Here is an 18,597-nt window from a genome sequence, read left to right as displayed (position 1 = left end):
CTATGTGTGAATTGCTGCCATTAATAAGATTTGAAAATGTACATTTTAAGCCAACTACAAAATGTATTTTTTCACAAAACGCGATATCCGCCAGCCCAGTTTCTTTACAAAGTGCGATATAGAACGTTTAGGACGCTGCGCGAGCTCAGGATGTCACGCGAGGAGAGAGTCACCGCCGGTGAAGTGCTCCGAGTTTGCTCAGTGATTTAACGATAATATCAAAACAAAAAACATATTTTTAAAAAGAGGATTCAATAGGCTAACTAAAAAACGTTTACCAGTTTATTCTGTAGGCGAGCTGTCAGTCACGTAGGCTAAGTCACTGATCAACAGCTGTCTGTCAGTCAGAGAATCAAAGCTTCAGAGTCAAGCTAACGTTATGGATTTCGATGACGGATTGGAGCCGGTCATTCCAGCTGCTGTTGGGAGAAAGAGGAAGGCATCTTAAGAAAATCATCAAAGGGAGAAGACCAAACGGGCAAGGCATTCAGGGGAGGGAAAACATCCAAAGATTAATTGTTGTCATCGTGCGACTGCGAGTAATGTTGGTCTGTCATGCCGACACACACACACACACACACACACACACACACACACACACACACAAAACATTGATTCACTAGCTTTTCTTAATGGTATTACGTAGTAGATTATAAGGTGGATATATAGCGTTTTGCAAAAAAAAAAAAAAAAAAAAAACGTTATGTTGTGTATGTTCTGACCAAAACTAACTCGGAATCTTATTATTATTAATCAATCTTTGTATATACTATTCCATATATTTATGATGTATTGTTTTTGTAACCAATTTAAGATGTTTGACAATGTTAAGATAAATATGTTGCATTTTGGCATGGTTTTTGACTTATTTATGGACATAAAATTAAATAAAAAATATCCTGGATTTGAAGAATATTGTGTCCCGGCCTTCACTGAGCTCAAGTAATAGTTTAATGTACAAAAAATTGTGAATGAACTTGACTGTTGATGTCTTAAATAATAATGTCAAATAACCAACATTTCTCAAAATGGATATATCTCGTTTTGCAACGAAACTCTTCATTTGTAGCTGAGAGTTCTGAATAAACAGTCCCAGTCACGTCGACTCACAGCTTCACTGTGCAGCATAACAGCATCATTCATTATAACGGCAGTTTGGGCAAGTGTGCAGATACACTCGCGATATGTGATTGACAGCTCCGGACATTATAAAGAGTGTTATTTGATCGCTCTCTGTAGTCTCTCTGTTGTTTCATGCTACTAACAGAAACGATCGTTTTAGTCACTGGCTTGATTCACTGATGCACTACACTTAGGGCATCAAGACGGCAATCATTAAACGATCTAGAAAGAAAGTTTGTGTGAACTTGAATGATTAGCTACACATCAGAAATCACTGATCACAGATAAGGCATTAAAGAACACTGTTACTCACTGTTTGTCGCGGTGCTGTCGAATCCATATCGTAAAGTCTGTTTGTAAAGCCTGTGCTGACATAAACTGAATCTATTTTCTCTGTGCTCTGGGCGGGCAAAGCAGAGGAAGGGGAGGTAACCTTTCCTGTTATGACTTCATAACAGGAAAATTCCATATCTGATTTCTCATTTTCTCAAAGGCAGAGAAAGACAGCCAGAACTCTGTTTACACCCATCAAAATTTCTAGCCACTTGGGGACCATATACAGGCTAGGGGAACTCATATTAATGTTAAAAAACCTCATAAAATGAAAAGTTCATGCCATGGGACCTTTAAGAAGTCCTCCTTTTCTCCACTCTTTACCTGTATTAACTTCACCTGTTTGAACTCGTTACCTGTATAAAAGACACCTGTCCACACACTCAATCAAACAGACTCCAACCTCTCCACGATGGCCAAGACCAGAGAGCTGTGTAAGGACATCAGGGATAAAATTGTAGACCTGCACAAGGCTGGGATGGGCTACAGGACAATAGGCAAGCAGCTTGGTGAGAAGGCAACAACTGTTGGCGCAATTATTAGAAAATGGAAGAAGTTCAAGATGACGGTCAATCTCCCTCGGTCTGGGGCACCATGCAAGATCTCACCTCGTGGAGCATCAATGATCATTAGGAAGGTGAGGGATCAGCCCAGAACTACACGGCAGGACCTGGTCAATGACCTGAAGAGAGCTGGGACCCCAGTCTCAAAGAAAACCCTTAGAAACACACTACGCCATCAGGGATAGGTCATGCTCACCGTCATGGATCGGTCAGGGAGCTGCTCAAGCCAGCGCATGTCCAGGCCCATCTGAAGTTTGCCAATGACCATCTGGATGATCCAGAGGAGGAATGGGAGAAGGTCATGTGGTCTGATGAGACAAAAATAACCACCATCCCAACCGTGAAGCATGGTTTCTTTGGCAAACATTTTCTTTGGGGATGCTTTTCTGCAAAGGGGACAGGACGACTGCACCGCATTGAGGGGAGGATGGATGGGGCCATGTATCGCGAGATCTTGGCCAACAACCTTCTTCCCTCAGTGAGAGCATTGAAGATGGGTCGTGGCTGGTTCTGCCAACGACCCGAAACACACAGCCAGGGCAACCAAGGAGTGGCTCTGTAAGAAGCATCTCAAGGTCCTGGAGTGGCCTAGCCAGTCTCCAGACCTGAACCCAATAGAAAATCTTTGGAGGGAGCTTAAAGTCCGTATTGCCCAGTGACAGCCCCGAAACCTGAAGGATCTGGAGAAAGTCTATATGGAGAAGTGGGCCAAAATCCCTGCTGCAGTGTGTGCAAACCTGGTCAAGAACTACAGGAAAGGTATGATCTCTGTAATTGCAAACAAAGGTTTCTGTACCAAATATTAAAGGGGTGGTAAAACACATTCTTTTGAAGGCTTGACTGTGTTTGTGGGGTGCACTGTAACATGTGTTCATGCTTCGTTTAAAAAAAATTGCCTTATTTTTCATATATTTGACCTTTATTCTATACTGCTCTGTCCCTCCTTGTAAAACGGTCTGATGCTTTCCGGGTTGTATGAAGCCAGTCCCTCAAAAATACGCAGTGGGCTCTGATTGGTTAGCTGGCCTAGTGTGTTCTGATTCGCTAACCGCAGTGCACGGTTGTCGGAAACGTCACGCCCCTTACCTGGAGGCTGTGCTTTGGTCGGCGTCAATAAAACCATATGAGCCCGAATCAGACCCAGAACATTTGAGTGAAGATGATCGAGCAGAACCTGTTCAGTCCTCAAGAGTAAAGACTGCGGGTCTATAGTGATCGCTACTGAATGGCACTTTAACTTTTGTATTTTTAGAACGATTATAGCCAAATATCTGTCGCAAGAACTAACCCAAAACGAACACTAAGCACTGGCTTTAACTAGTAAGTTAGCCAAATCACACACAGAACCATGTTTAGCATGCCTGAAGATAAACAATACATAAAAGCTCTAATCAAAGAATCATTTACACTAATGTCAGGTTCGCTGTTGAGATTTTAACGTTAGTGTTTGTAATGTTAGGTGTTCGTCGGATAACGTTAAGTATGAATGAGCATTTAACAGACTGGTTTGCAGAACAGCGCTGTCATCTGTTACTTCCTTGCTACCACCTATTACAGGAAAACACATCGATGAAATATAAATCAGACTTACAGGTTGTGGCCCGTAAACAGCTTCTGTTTGTAAATCCAGCTTTCAGGACAAGCCGTTGTGCATATCCTGTATTGAACTCGCGAAGTTTGTGGAAGTTTGTGTTGTCCTCCGTGAAATGTGCAGCGCGCGCGTTGTGCATCCACGCACCGGCAGTGTTTTTTTCACGCAGCTGACGTTGTGCAAATCCGGCATTGAAATCGCGAAGACGGTGGATGTTTTCCTCTGTTAGATGTGCTGCAGGGAGCCCTGCGCGCACCTGATTCCCCGCTGACTCAAACACACGTGCAACATGCTGTATGTTAAACGCTCTGCAACGCACCCCCGTCCCAAGGAAGGCTGAACAGAGCAAGTACCCCAGACCTGCAATCCGGATGGAAATAACAGCGTTTCCTCGGCATCGCGGCAACAACACTCCAGCCTAACTAACTTATACCACAACAGCGCCGCGATACAAAATGGCCTCACCCTCCCCTTATTTAATATTCTCGGAGGAGGGGTTTATGTAAATATTGAGCCTGTTGATGTCACCAACCCTGGAGGAATGTCTGTAGTCGCCTACTGGCCGTTTGCTGTAGTTCTTAGAAACTGATTTCTTTAAAAGCAAATATCTCCCTTTGCTTTAAACTTTGAACGTTGTAACTTTGCAGATGTTGTTTATGCTCAAGCAGCAACATTACACGCTAGCTAAAGTTAGAATAGTGAAATCGTGGTTTACCACCCCTTTAAGTTCTGCTTTTCTGATGTATCAAATACTTATGTCATGCAATAAAATGCTAATTAAGTACTTAAAAATCATACAATGTGATTATCTGGATTGTTGATGCCAATCACAGTTGAAGAGTACCTATCATAAAAATTACAGACTTCTACATGCTTTGTAAGTGGGCAAACCTGCAAAATCGGCAGTGTCTCAAATACTTTTTCTCCCCACTGTATGTATTGGCAGTCCTGTGCTTGCTCTGCAGCAACAATACCCAACAACAGCAGCAGCGTAGCAGATCTATTCCGCCAAGACCAAATATATCAACATTGTCATACCCATTTTACCATGCCAAACACTCAGAGAGCTGTTATGATAGAACTGTTTTTTAAAGACCCCCTATGTTGAAAATCAACATTTTTATGTGGTTCATATGCCTGTGTAGTGTTTTGAATGTTTTAAGGCAAACACTCATGGTTTAAAACTTTCCACACATGTCAGCATGATGAAACTTAGTATATTTACTAGTTGCCATATCAACACTATATACAGAAAACTTGCGGCAAAATTAAAATATCTTTGGAAGATATCACTAATCATGTATTTAACCATAGCAAAAGTAAATAGAAAAAAAGAAAGAATCGACTCTAAATCGCCAAAATAAGTCGTTTTTGTTTCGAATCTTACTGCGTGACAGTTCCCATTCAGTCGGTCACTTCCGACGCCACACCGTGAAGACCGACGAATAGGTATCTCGCCAGAGAGACCAATCTATTTAGAGTGTAACTAAATGAGCTAATGCACATTGGCATGCAATGATTGCACCAGCTGCTCTGCCTTGCAATGCGGGTATAATGAGTAGCAGGTGGTTATTGCAGTCAGCTTTTCACTTCGGAGCCAAGCAGTTGATGTCTTCTGCTCTCTACAAAGCAGTGTTTCTAAAACAAGTCGAACTCTTTTTTGTGGACCTCTCCTCGTACTGATATTGGAATGATGGCATGGCAATGGAGTACATTTTCTTTCTCTTTCTCTTCTTTTTTCGTTTCTGCATTTCTGAGAAAAAAGAAAAAAGGCTGTTCTCACAGCTGGTCATTGGTGTGCACTGGAGAGCGTTTTGACGGCTGGTAAGAGGGCGCCTTCTGAGAGAGAGAGCTGTTTCTGGATGCGGTTACCTGACACAGAGGGATGGTCACGGTCACTGTCTCACGTATCTGGGCATCGAGCACGCAGATGCAGCGTTTGTGGATGAGTCATGCACCCACTGTGGGAAGATGACAATCATAGAGTTGCGGTACAGTTTCTGAGAATGGGTGGAGTCCCTGTCAATCTGCCCCGATCTAAGGGTTCCTTCAGGCAGTAGCGCAGGTGATCTGAGGGTGACAGTAAGTGTGCTTCCCTCTGGGAACCAACCCCCTGTGAACCCTCACTCCTTCCGCACTTCGCAGCCAGTAGAGCTGCTGTTGGAGCACGCTGGAGCACCCCAGAGGTGTGTTCCTGCCATGTCCTTCTGCCATGTGCTGCATCAGAGGGTGAGCCAGACTTCTTGGGGGATGACGATTTGGCACTATTGCCTCCTTCGGGAGCGGTAGCAGTGCCCGAGTCAGATCTGAAGATGATGGCTATTCTTTCCCAGGCTGCCAACAGGGTCGGGCTCATGTGGAATCCTCCACCGTGTCCCGAGCCCTCGAGGCTGGATTATTGGTTTCTCTGGGTGGCCCGTGCTGGTCCTCAGCACCCCGCCCCAGTCCCTTTCTTCCCAGAGGTGCATGAGGAGCTCACTAGTTCGTGGATGGCACCTTTTACTACCAGAAACAGACCCAGTGGCTCCTCCTCCCTCACCACCCTCCTCACCTCCCTCCTGTGGAACAGGCCACAACGGCTGTGCTCTTACTCCACCTCATGGAGGAACCTGTGTCTCCCTTCACAAGCCTGTAAGTACTCATCGGACTTAACCTGCAAGGCTTACCAGGCTTGTGGGGAATCCGGCTCTGCCCTACATGCTATGGCATTGTTGCAGGTCCATCAGGCCAAGAAACTGAAGGACCTGGACATGGCTGGTCACGATCCTGCAGTTCTCAAGGAACTTTGGGCCGTGACGGACCTCACACTTTGTGCAACAAAGGTTACGGCACGCTCAGTGGGTTGTGCGATGTCCACGCTTGTGGTCCAGGAACACTGTCTCTGGCTGTGTCTAGCCGATACAAGGGATACCAACAAGGTCAGGTTTCTTAATTCCCCCGTGTCCCAGACCAGCCTCTTTGGCAATGTGGTAGAGAGCTTCGGCCATCAGTTCTTGGGCCGCACAGAAGTAGACTGAGGCCATCAAACATATCCTGTCCCGGTTGTCAGCTGCTGCCTCCAACCATTCGCCGGCTGGAGCGCTCCAGTCTGCTCGTCGCTGAGGGAGTCCACCAGCGGCCGCCCCCACTCCCACGCCGCAGCAGCAGCCTCTATTCTAGCGGCACAGAGGAGCCGGTCGCAGGCAGGGTGCCCAGCCTGTCCAGGCCCCTGCCAAGAGGGGCAGCAAAACCAAGAGCAAGAGGCCCTGAGACGGGCGACCCAGAGATGGAGGGGACTGCTCAAAGGGAGATGGTGACTGCACCACTCCCTCCGGGAGGATGGCCGGGTGGAGAATCCTTTGTTTCATTTTGCTTCTATTCCGCCAATTTCCCGTTTCACAAAAATATAACTTTTTTGTTATAAAAAAAACAAAAACAAAAACAAGCCCAGCCCAGGTGAGAAAAAGTAACGCAAAAGTAACGTAACGCATTACTTTCCTTAAAAAGTAACTTAGTAACTCAATTAGTTGATGCATTACTTTTCAAAGTAACTTTCCCCAACACTGTAAGAGACTACTTAAAAAAGTACATACTTAAGACTTACTGTAAGACTTTGAATATTAACGCCTGATCACTCTTGTGGGTTTGCTACTGTTACAATTAAAAACCGTGTAAGGGTAAAAACATGACAGGCAGACATGATGTAAGCAACACAGCTACAACTAATAAATGTATGTGTGCGAATTATCAAGAATTGACAATAGTCAATCGTATTGGTGGCATAGAGGGGCCCACAAATAAAATTATGCTTAGGGCCCCATAAGGGCTTGGGCCGGCCCTGGTTTCACTACAGCAGTTTTGCCCGCGCATGCGCAGTTTCACTACAGTAGTTTTGCCCACGCTGTCATATTTCATTTTTAAATCTTAGTGACTGTTCTGTGGTCTAATGGTTATTGTTGCTCCTGCTGTTATTTTTTACATCTGCTGTTGCTCACAGGCCTTCAGGCTCTTTTACTGAAATAAAACAGTGCTTGTGTCATGAACACTTGAATCTTTTACGTTTTTCCTCCAAAAAATGAACAACCTGGTATAATAAACACAGTTTATATTTCAAAGCCTGGAATAACAGACAAACTTTCGAATAGACGTTCAAAGGGTAATTATTAGTCTAAAGTCAAACTAACTCTAATTCCTCAAGTTGATAAATTCTGCCTGGGGTAAATGCATACACTTTTAAACACAAATAAAACTTAATTTCAAACAGGCTGAAAGTGTGAGCATATTATTTTATAAAAACCCTCACAACGAAATGATTTATCTGGATAGTTTTTTTTTGTTTTTTTTTACGATGACAAGCCGGAATTAAAACAAGCTGGAATGAAATAGGAGTAACGAGGTTATTTTTAAAATGTAAGGAGTAGAAAGTAGCCTACAGATAATTGCATGAAAATGTAAGGAGTATAAGTAAAAAGTCGGCTGAAAAATAATTGCTCCAGTGAAGTATAGATACCCAAAAGTTCTACTTAAGGTAACAAATTATTTGTACTTCGTTACTTGACACCTCTGGTGAGACTGAGAGGGACTGTAAATCTCCTACTCTTTTAAGCGAAGTTGACATTGTGAGTTGGCGAAGTGACAGAGCCACCTTGAGAGTCAGAAATTTCTCTGAGGCTGACTCCAATGGCTCAAGTGGAGCCTCCAATAAACCTTACAGGACAAGGAACTCACGGTCTGCAGATAGGTGCCATCTATCACCACACAGAAAATGAGATACTAGGGGCTGCATCCCCACAGTAGCTCCAACAGTGTGTATGTGACAAGCTGGAAGACACTCCTGCAAGAACTCCAGCACTGAATCAACAAGGCAGTGGACCTAAGGCGAAATAATACATTTCATGCATGCAAATTTTAAAACATTATTTACAACAACCCAAAATCAACCTAAGGATGGAGATGAGACATACACTGTAAATAACAATCTCACACAGATGTTACAGAGAAACACAGTCATTATTTCTGAAAATTGCAACAGCACAAAGAAGATAATCGTATTTATACCATGGTTAAAAAACAGCAATGATTTGTGACTGTACAAAGGCTGGCAAATAAAAGTATTAGTTTCTTACTGTCATCCATCCTAGTGATAAATCCTAGTGAAATCTAGCTGCACCTTAAGTTTTTCATGATAAAATGAGAAGTAAAAAGGTGGAAAGAGCAAATCTACTCAAGTAAAAGTACCATTACTTTACAAAAAATTGTGTGTAAAAAGTACTTTCCCAAAAAACTACATGAGTAAAGCCCTATTCGGACGGGATTAGTTTAACATGGGGAGGTGGGGGTAAAGTAATTTTACCTCAGGACGTCTGTAATGTTAATGGCCAATTCGCACGGGATAAGACATCTCAGTAAAACTAGCAGAAGTGGGAGGGGTAACTCGCTTTACGCACCACAGTAACCTCCTTGTCGTATGACGTTGCTTCCTGTTATCACGTGAGCAAAAACGCCAACAAAAAAACCTGCGAAACTGGAGCAGGGAGGAAACGCTGTTTAATCTCGGAATATTAAAAAAATCTTAAATAACATTTTTATATTATATGAATATTAAAAAATATTCTAATGTAATGCTAAAATAAGTGTTGTGCCTCTAATAAGTGCTTTCAATCTTCTTTTTGGTTTAAAGGGTATGCGGAAAATACTGGAGGTTTGCCACAGAGTTGTCCCACCACCTACAACGCAACCGAGTGCTGTTTGAAGCGGCTCCATGATTGCAAAATGCTCCAAAAACTACTTTTAAACAGTAAATGACGGAATTTTACCATACATTTTTACAGCGGGTTTATTCGAATGGGATTAGTATTACCTGAGGTCATTTTTCCAGACCTTTTTACAGAAGGTAAAAGTCTCCGTAATCTTTACTGACATTGTCCGTAATGATTACCGAGATGGCACATTCGGGCGGGACTAAAATCACAGAGAACCTCTGGTAATAATTACTTTACCCCCACCTCCCCATGTTAAACTAATCCTGTCCGAAAAGGGCTTAAGAGTAAAAGAGGGGCTTATTTAAAAGTACTCATGAGTAGTGAGCAGTGAGTACTGAGCTACCCTTATAATAAACACTGAACACTGCAATTTAAAAATGTAGAAAACACTGTACTACATACCGTCATTCATATTCTCTTTTTCTGTTTGTCAGAAAGAATGAAGAATATTATATCCTCCAAAAGTTACTATAGCATCTACAACAGAGATGATTTTGCAGGGCCACTGCGGTCTCAATGAATAAGCTGCAGCTATCGGCAGCGTCCACAACTGACTGGAAAAAAAATCTTGGAATATATTTTTGCGCAAGTGCACTCACTAAATGAAGGCAGACTGTATGAAATGGTTAAAACAAAATGTTTATTATAAATAAGCTGTAGATTTATCAAATCATAATTTGCTCGCATAATGCCATTGGTCATCAATAAGGTGCATACTGAATTTGGTCCGCCAACTTCAGTACATTGCGCCAGGCATGACACAAAATGTTATTTTGGTATCAGCCCGAATCAGTTATCATTTTCATGTCCTGCCCCAGGTTGTTTAAATAGCCAATTATTTTTTGACCATTTGTTTGCCCATTTGTTCACTGGTCTGAAAATGAGGTGTGTTCAGGCACATTGTTGGCCACTGAAATAGACTGCAGTATTTTTTGTGTTATTTAAAGGGCGCGTTCGAAATATGTGCCTATCGGTGGGTGCACAGTGCGCATACACTCTGCTACACACGCAGCAGCAGCACACAAACATGCCAAATATTTACAAAGTAAAATATTATTATTTTGTACATAAAGATAAAAATGCCTATATGTCATAATGGATAGTCATTGGATGTATCAGAATTATTATATCTATTTGCAGTAATGACGAATGATATTGTCTACTTATTTAACCAAACATGGCAATACACAAATGTATTTAAACTGACTTGTCAGGTTGAGGGTGTCTATATTCCACCATGTAAATTGCAATCTGCCATGGCGCGAGCGCAACTAGCTTTTAAAGGGAATGGGAGATGAGACTCTGATTGGTTTATTGCACGTTATGCCCAAAACACACCCTTTACTCATTAAGAGAATAGGGACATCCCTTTTAGACCATGCGCCAGGCACGCCTACCATTTTTCCTATCGTTATACTAGCAAAAGTGGATTTGGACACGCCCTAACTGCACTTGCACCGTGCGCTTTAGACCACCTTTTTCCCTACCAGGCCAGCAGCTATGGGAGGGATTTTCGGTTTGGGGAAGTGCCACTCAAAAAGACTGAAACAAATAATTTCAAAATATGGTTGCGCAACAAATAATCCTTATCTGTCAGTTTGACTGAATGAGCTGTAAAATTTCCTTCATATTCTATTTCATCAGGAGAATAACGCTTGGTATTTTAATGTGACATGGTATAACAAGAATATTTATGTTTTTGTTTTCATCAGTTGAAGCGTATTAAGCTCTCTCTGCCACAGTAGGGTAAATGCAAAATGTTTTGTCTGTGGGAATGGCGAAAAACACTCGCTAACTTCCCTCCGTCTCTGTCTTCCCTCCACTTGGATGTACGTAATTGCTTACGTTACATAAGTGCCCACTACTGGCGGAACCCTTGAAATGTGTTTAAATACCCTAAGCCCTTGATCACTTGGAATCCACTATTTATTTCCTTATGAATTTGTTTTATGGACCATTCTATAGTCCTGTATGTATGCTTGGGCTGTTAAACAATAAATATAAACAAATATTAAATATCAATATATGAATATTAAATATAAAAAAATGCACAATGGTGCAAAAAGTTGAATGGTCAACTTAATGGTACCGTACAATAATTAAATGCAGTTGCAAATGTCAAATGTCAATATCATACACTAGTTGTGTGGGGTAGTGGGATCTGTTGTGAAATCACAATCATTTTGCATTGTGGTCTATGGATCTGCCTGAAGTGAGTAAACAAATGTTGAGTAGACCTGCTACCTCTGTCAAAGTCGAGGGGTCATTGCTCTGCGTCTGTCCAAATAAGCCCTTGTCCACTTGACGAAGTTGAACGCACTTCAAAATGGAGATGAATATTCCACTGAGGGAAAGTGCTTAGGGAAGTTTGCTTGCGTATGTCTAAAAGTGGAGTCAAACGCAGCTTAAATGTTCCAGTTAATAAACATTTTTGAATAAGGCATTACATAATACAGATGCTTCCACAGCAGCCATGATTAACAGCATTTGGCGCCATCTACTGCTGTTTTCAAAGGTATCTATGCGCAATTTGATTTGACGAAAGCCACAAAACTGATTACTTTCTCCCTATCCAATTCCGTTGATGCATAAAAATACAATTAAAATGAGCATGTAATGACCACAAACAGAGGGAAATGTCAATGAAAAAGTAGTTACATCACTTAAAATGTACTCAAGTAAAACTATTTAAAGTACAATTTCTGACAAAAACAACATGAGCATTTGAAATTTGTTACTTCACCAATGTACACTACTCCCAACTTAGTACTTCCATTGTGAATCCAATCGGACTTGAGTGAGCTCTAAGGCTGCATTTAAATATAAAGATAAACAGATTATAATATAATATAAATATAAATGTGCTTCTGATCGGAACATTATCTGATCAGCGTGTACTAGTCCAGAGGTAGTCGAGGACACATTGTGATCTGATCTCAGTGTAATGTAAACACAATTCAGTCATCGTATCTACATTCAGAGGGCGACGTCATATAAATCCCCACCCAGTCTCTCCATATGGCTGTCAGAAAATAATGGACAGACGCAGTTTTGACAAATTAAACTTATTTGAACTTTACAATAAGTCAATCTTTAAAACTTTATTTAGACTTACATGATACCGTGTGTCATTTTTCATTTTATGCAACATTATCGGAACAAGACGATCGCTTGTACAATCACAGTCATGAGATCTTAATGAAGAGCTGCACACTGATTTGCCAGAGGAATAATTGAAATATACTTTGTATTTTTTTAATGTTTTAAATGTTGTATGTTTTATTGTTTCAGCATGTTTATTAATCTCCCATTTCTGTCAACATAGGCCTAGTCATTGCACTCTTTAACCTTAAACCCGGATGATATGAGTTACATGATGAGGTGTACATGATAAACCCAGTTAAATGATAAACCCAGTTATTTTATTATCAACTCTGGAAGTATTCCTTCATTTAAACAATTTAATTTGATCTCAGACTGGAGATTGCATCGGAAAGTAAAGCAAGTGAGTGAAAGCAGTGGGCAATTTTCTAATTGGTGTCATCTTTACTCTTAATCTGATGTCGTCTACCCTTGTTTAGTTCTAATTAATGCTCTTTAATGTGATGTGTGTTCTTTTATTTCTTTGATACAAAGGTGTTCATTCTGATGTTTTCTACGTATTTACACATAACCTACACTATAAATGCTTGTGCACTCCTTTCAATTATGAAATAATTGTCAGAATAATGACTTCATAAAATCTCATTCAGCATTAATGTTGAGAAACTTAAATTGGTAGATTAAGTACTCTGTTCGTGATCAATTGTACTTTTGTTGAAAAAATCAACAATTCCGTGATGTGTGCTCGAAGCCATTTGAAGTGTATGCCTTTCAAACGCGCCTTTGTGTGGGAAACAGAAATCTGATCAGTTATCCAGATACAGAGGCCACTTAATGTGAACAAATGTAAACGCGGCATGTCCCGATTGACTAATGATCCGATCTGCTTGATCGTATCACAGTGATGTTAGTGCCAAGTGTAAACGCAGCCTAATTTTGCTGATGACTTTGTCTCTATGGAAACACACACTTCCTCTACCACTCAGCAGAGAGTTCCAAAGAAAGACTGCTTTTTTTAGAATCCCATTTGTTTCTATTTCAATGTCTGGTTTTACCTACAACGTTAAAATATCACTAAAATGATTTACATACATTTGTCAGCCATATCTCATGAAAAAATGTTTACTATGCATCTATGCTGTTACACATAACATCAAGTATAAGACACTTTGGGCGCTTTAATTTTGTGTTGGAGGTAAACTACCACCTCAACTTAATTCATATACACTATACCTACACTATTCCTATACATAAAAGTAATGTTCACATAAATATAGTGGCAGTAGATGACAGGAGTATATAACTTGATATTATCCATTCACTTCTAATTAACTTGTTATAGTTACTTTATACTCACCAGAGTAATTATCAATTTGCCAGGGGACAAAATATCTTGCATAACTACCTAGAATCTCATAATCAAGATGCAATGCCATTTTGTATTATATTCAGAGCTGGATCTTTCTTTAGGCAATTTCAGAATAGCTCTTAAAAAAAGTATGCAAGATATAAATGTCAATGCAGTTCTCGCAAAGGCAATGGCAACCTACTTTATCTGTATATATCTTGTTTATCTCAGTATGCATAATTTGTATCAGTTTTGTCTTGTGTCTACCGTTATGGGATACAAATGCAGGAACATATGACTATATTTCAGAAACTGATGGTGACTCCCTATCACTAAGTGGTGGCACCAAAAACCTATTTTTAAACCAGCACTTCTAAATGTTATTTTTTTATGCAAATTCTTGTCCGGCTTAGTTTTTATTTTATTTTTTAGAATAGCTTTCCATACCGGTCCTATCTTAAATCTGAAAACCTGTCACTCTAAAGGTGAACAGCATCCTCTACTGCCAAAAACAACATTAACACAGTGTTAACTGAAGCCTGTAGGCTACTAGAATAGATGGTCACTTTTCTGGTCACGACAGCCCTAAGGAGATTCATAAATGTCAGTTGAAAATTTAAGCATGCAATAAAACTTAGCTAGAACAAAGGACTTTAAAGAAGATGCAAAGAATTACATATATGGTTCCTGGCATTGCACTGACCTGTAATAATGTTGTCAAGAAGAGTTGTGGGCATGCAGAAAATCCCAACAAGAAGGTCACTGATGGCGAGGTTGAGGATGAAAAGGTTGGTGACAGTGCGCATGTTTTTGCTCCGTAACACAATGAAGCACACCACTCCATTTCCAACCATGCAGACCAGGAATATGAGCAGGTAGGACACTATAAAGACTGCTGCTACTGATGACTGATGCAGGTAATATCCGACATATGTAATGTTGTTCTGAGGTAAGAAGAATTCACTGGACCCGTTGAGAAAAGTCCAGTTACCGTCATCCACAAGGGTAATGTTCAGGTCCAGTGTTTCATTCATTTTAGATCTGAGGATAATAGAATAGGGTTGAGAGATGGGCTTTATCCCCACAGTTCTCCTCAATCAATATCAAGTCTTTATCTTTCTGGTATCGTCTTTCCCTTTTTCGCTTTCAACCTCTCTCGCATAGAGTTGCTACTGAACAAATTGCTACTTTATCTACTTATCTCTCCGACTTCCAGCTGTGTAATTAACTATGCATATTGTAAGTGAGTGATGAATGACAAATAATGTCCTACCTTTAGCCTACTTTTCATTGGCTTACAGTTATCTACACACTCTGCAATCAAATTTGCCTCTGTAATCACTAAAAATTAGAAGAATGTAGACACATCAACTAAATGAGCCTGTTAATGTAATACGAAATATATAATTGGCTTCGTCATTTGTATTGGGAGTTCAGTTGTGATGCACACAATTAACTGAGTCAGAGATCATCTAGTTGTAAGATACAGTCTGGATCAAGTCATCATGGGTCAATTATGCCTGCCACTCTTATATGGTAATTGGTCTTTTATTTGGTATGCAACTGAGGTTTCATTTTTCTTCTTCTTCTTCTTCTTAAAAAACAAACAAACAGATAAAACAGAAAATTGCAATGAGAGTAGGCTACTTATACAGTATAGAGTTTCACAGTAAGGTAAAATGCACAGAGCTAGACTAGAGCTAGTCTATTAGTTATTTCTACTAATAATATGTTTCCTCATCTAATTTTTACCACGACAACATTGCACACTGTGTCATTGTCACTTTTAAATATACTAACAAATAAACCCACACAAACAAAGTGCTTCTGGTAGCAACAATATAATTTCGTTCTTTCTTACCTTTTCATATAACCAGTTTCCCCAAAATACTGGCAATTCCCAGGTAAAAAAGAACAACTCCTTGTTCACCCGGTCCTCCACGGACAGACATGAGTCTTTGGAAAGCCTTAAACGAGTAACAATTAAATTATTGTTTACGAATGAATTTCACTTCCGACATATTGCGTGCCTTAATTCGCAATTTCAACTAGTTTTTCAAACGAAGCAAAGCTGCCAGTGTCAGTTCCACGCTCTTCAGCGGACTGTCAGTGAACAACGCGCGGGCACGAGACAGAAAAGAGAGAGAGAGAGAGAGAGAGAGAGAGAGAGAGAGAGAGAGAGAGAGAGAGAGAGAGAGAGAGAGAGAGAGAGAGAGAGAGAGAGAGAGAGAGAGAGAGAGAGAGAGAGAGAGAGAGAGAGAGAGAGAGAGAGAGAGAGAGAGAGAGAATTGAGACTGGCGATGATGCGTCACAGCGCGTATGGGGATGGACACAGCGTTGAATTGTGCCCTGGGCTCTAATTGTGTCCAGTGTGATAGTTTTAGCTTCGGACAACAGGACACTCAAAACATCACCAACAAAGGGTAAACAGTTAAGCACAAAGTGTTTTTATTTGCAATGTGACCTTTTGCATTGAAGCAGATTATTGATATTTAATTTGTATTTGGTCGATTTATATTTAATTAATTTACAGTTGTATATGCTTTCCAAGGTTCAATGTTATCCCCATTCTGGGATCGTATTTATATTGACATAGCAATGTGTATCAGCAATAGGGGGCACCATTGATTCACTAGTGTTTGTGGACAGGTCACCCATTCCCACTATAAAGGGATAGTTCACCCCAAAATGTCAATTTTGTAATTATTAACTCAACCTTATGCTGTCCCAAACCATCAATAATTTCTTTATTCCGTGGATCACAAAAGAAGATGCTTAGTAGATAGCTAGGAAGTGACAGGGGGGTTGTACATACAGGTACATTGTGAAGGTAAGTTTTTACTTTTGGTTGAACAAATTGTTTTAAAGTCTGCAAGGGGGTGGCAACACTGAAGCAAGCATCCTTGCATGGTTCTTGTGGATTCAAGTAATAATATACATATTTAGTGTGTGCACACATTTTTTTAATGGTCTATAAAGATTGAAGATTTTTGTGTGATAGATTTTGCCTGAACCTGATAGCTGGACTGGAAACTTAAAGTGAGTAGCTAAAAATTCATATCAATATTAATTTACAAAGCCTGACAAACAATACAGATTAGCCTATATATGGATATAAGCCTCAATGCATCAAGTACTGGTTTATTTAATCACCAACACATACCAAATACGTATAAACCACAAGTTGTAATGCATTTAGATTAAAGGTCCCGTTTTTCGTGTTTTTTGGAAGCTTTGATTGTGTTTACAGTGTGCAATATAACATGTGTTCATGTTTCATGTGTAAAAAAACACAGTATTTTTCACACAATTTACTTATCTGTACACTGCTGTTTTCACTGTCCTCAAAACGGCCTGAGAATTTCCTCGTTCTATGAAGTCCCTCCTTCAGAAATACGTAACGAGTTCTGATTGTGCCAGCGGTTCCCGTGTTGTGATTCGACAGCAGCTTAGGGCACGTTGCCCGGGAAGGTCACGCCTCTCACCATAACGGGGAGATGAACGCGCTCAAACTACAGCCCCTGAAGGCCAAACAAAGGTGATTTGACTCCGGGATGAAAATAACAGCGTCTGGTCGATATGGCGACAAACGCAACCGAACCGAACGCAACACTTCCTCTTCTTCTCCACGAGGGAGCAACAAGACCACGCCCCCTTTTTCGCGTATTCTTGTGGGCGGAGGTTAGTCAACAAACTGCTCTACTGACGTAATTAAAGCAGGAAGTACCAGGATGTAGTCCAAACCGGCCGTTCGCTGTAGGCTTTGAAAGGGAACTTCTGTTAAATAAAATATCTCGCTTGGCATTGAACTTTGAGCTTTATAATTTTACAGGTATTATATATGCTCTAACAGCAACATTACACACTAACTAAAGTTTGAAAAATGGGATCACGAAGAACAGGACCTTTAAGATGTGGTGCATTCAATCACCAACAAATATTTTCGAAAATGAAAGAAAAAAAAAATCACAGGTTTTAGTGCAACAAGAGCAACAAAATGCCCGTTTAAAGTCATCAAATATCTTGTCTCACCAGTATCTAATAACAAAAGCACTGATTGTAACCATAATAAAGGCTATGGTTTATAAGGTAAACATAATATTGACATATGGTCCTTTAAATCATAACTTATAGGTTATAAAAATAAATAGGTTTTGACTATTGTATGTTAATGTAAAAAATATTTGAAAAGGCACACTGAACACAACATGGGCACCTGACACAGGGTGCTGGTGTTTCAAGCTCTCTCTCTTCCCTTTCAATGTCTGAGCTCTCTTCCTCCCTTAGCCCTCTCTCTTCTTATCTGCACCTTCCACTCCCACATTATCTGACTCTGATTTTCCTTTTCTTTTTGGTTTAATAAAACGGCTCGGGTTATGACTATAACCCTTGTTCCCTGAAAGGGAACAAGCACTGCATCGGAACGACGGATTTGGGGACGCTCCCTTAGCAACAGCGTGTCTGAAGTATGAATGAAACTATTCTAATCCTGATTGGTGTTGCGTCATGACATAGTATGTGACGGCATACCCAGAAGCTACATAAGGGGGCCGACGCATAGTAATGTCAGTTATCACGATGAAGCATGCGCTCCAGGCGTGACAAGGTGTGGCGACGAGACGCAGTGCTCGTACCCTTTCTCAGGGAACAAAGGTTATAGTCATAACCCGAGCCGTTCCCTTTCGAGGGAACTCGCACTGCGTCTGAACGACGAATTTGGGGAACGAGTACCACTAGGCCACACCGAGGGTCGCGCCTGCCCTAGTGTGAAGCTGGAGACCAGGCACATCTAGGACT

The 18,597-nt window shown here is 40.8% G+C and overlaps 1 protein-coding gene across 1 annotated transcript in view; it reads right to left on the bottom strand.

Annotated features, from left to right (window-relative positions):
• Positions 1 to 15,911, bottom strand: part of npffr2a (neuropeptide FF receptor 2a) — a 52,123-nt gene extending 36,212 nt beyond the window's left edge. The window contains exons 1-2 of the mRNA XM_079815062.1: positions 15,662 to 15,911; positions 14,504 to 15,394 (exon numbers count right to left, since the gene is read on the bottom strand). Coding sequence (XP_079671188.1) covers positions 14,504 to 14,834 — 331 coding nt within the window. The 5' untranslated portion in view covers positions 14,835 to 15,394; positions 15,662 to 15,911. The remainder of the gene's footprint in view (positions 1 to 14,503; positions 15,395 to 15,661) is intronic.
• Positions 15,912 to 18,597: the final 2,686 nt, after the last annotated feature.

This window comes from Gobio gobio, assembly GCF_949357685.1.
Source record: "Gobio gobio genome assembly, chromosome: 4".
In the NCBI taxonomy this organism is placed as follows: domain Eukaryota; kingdom Metazoa; phylum Chordata; class Actinopteri; order Cypriniformes; family Gobionidae; genus Gobio; species Gobio gobio.
The sequence above is the reverse complement of the archived record's forward strand: the minus strand, read 5'-3'. Positions and strand labels throughout refer to the sequence as shown.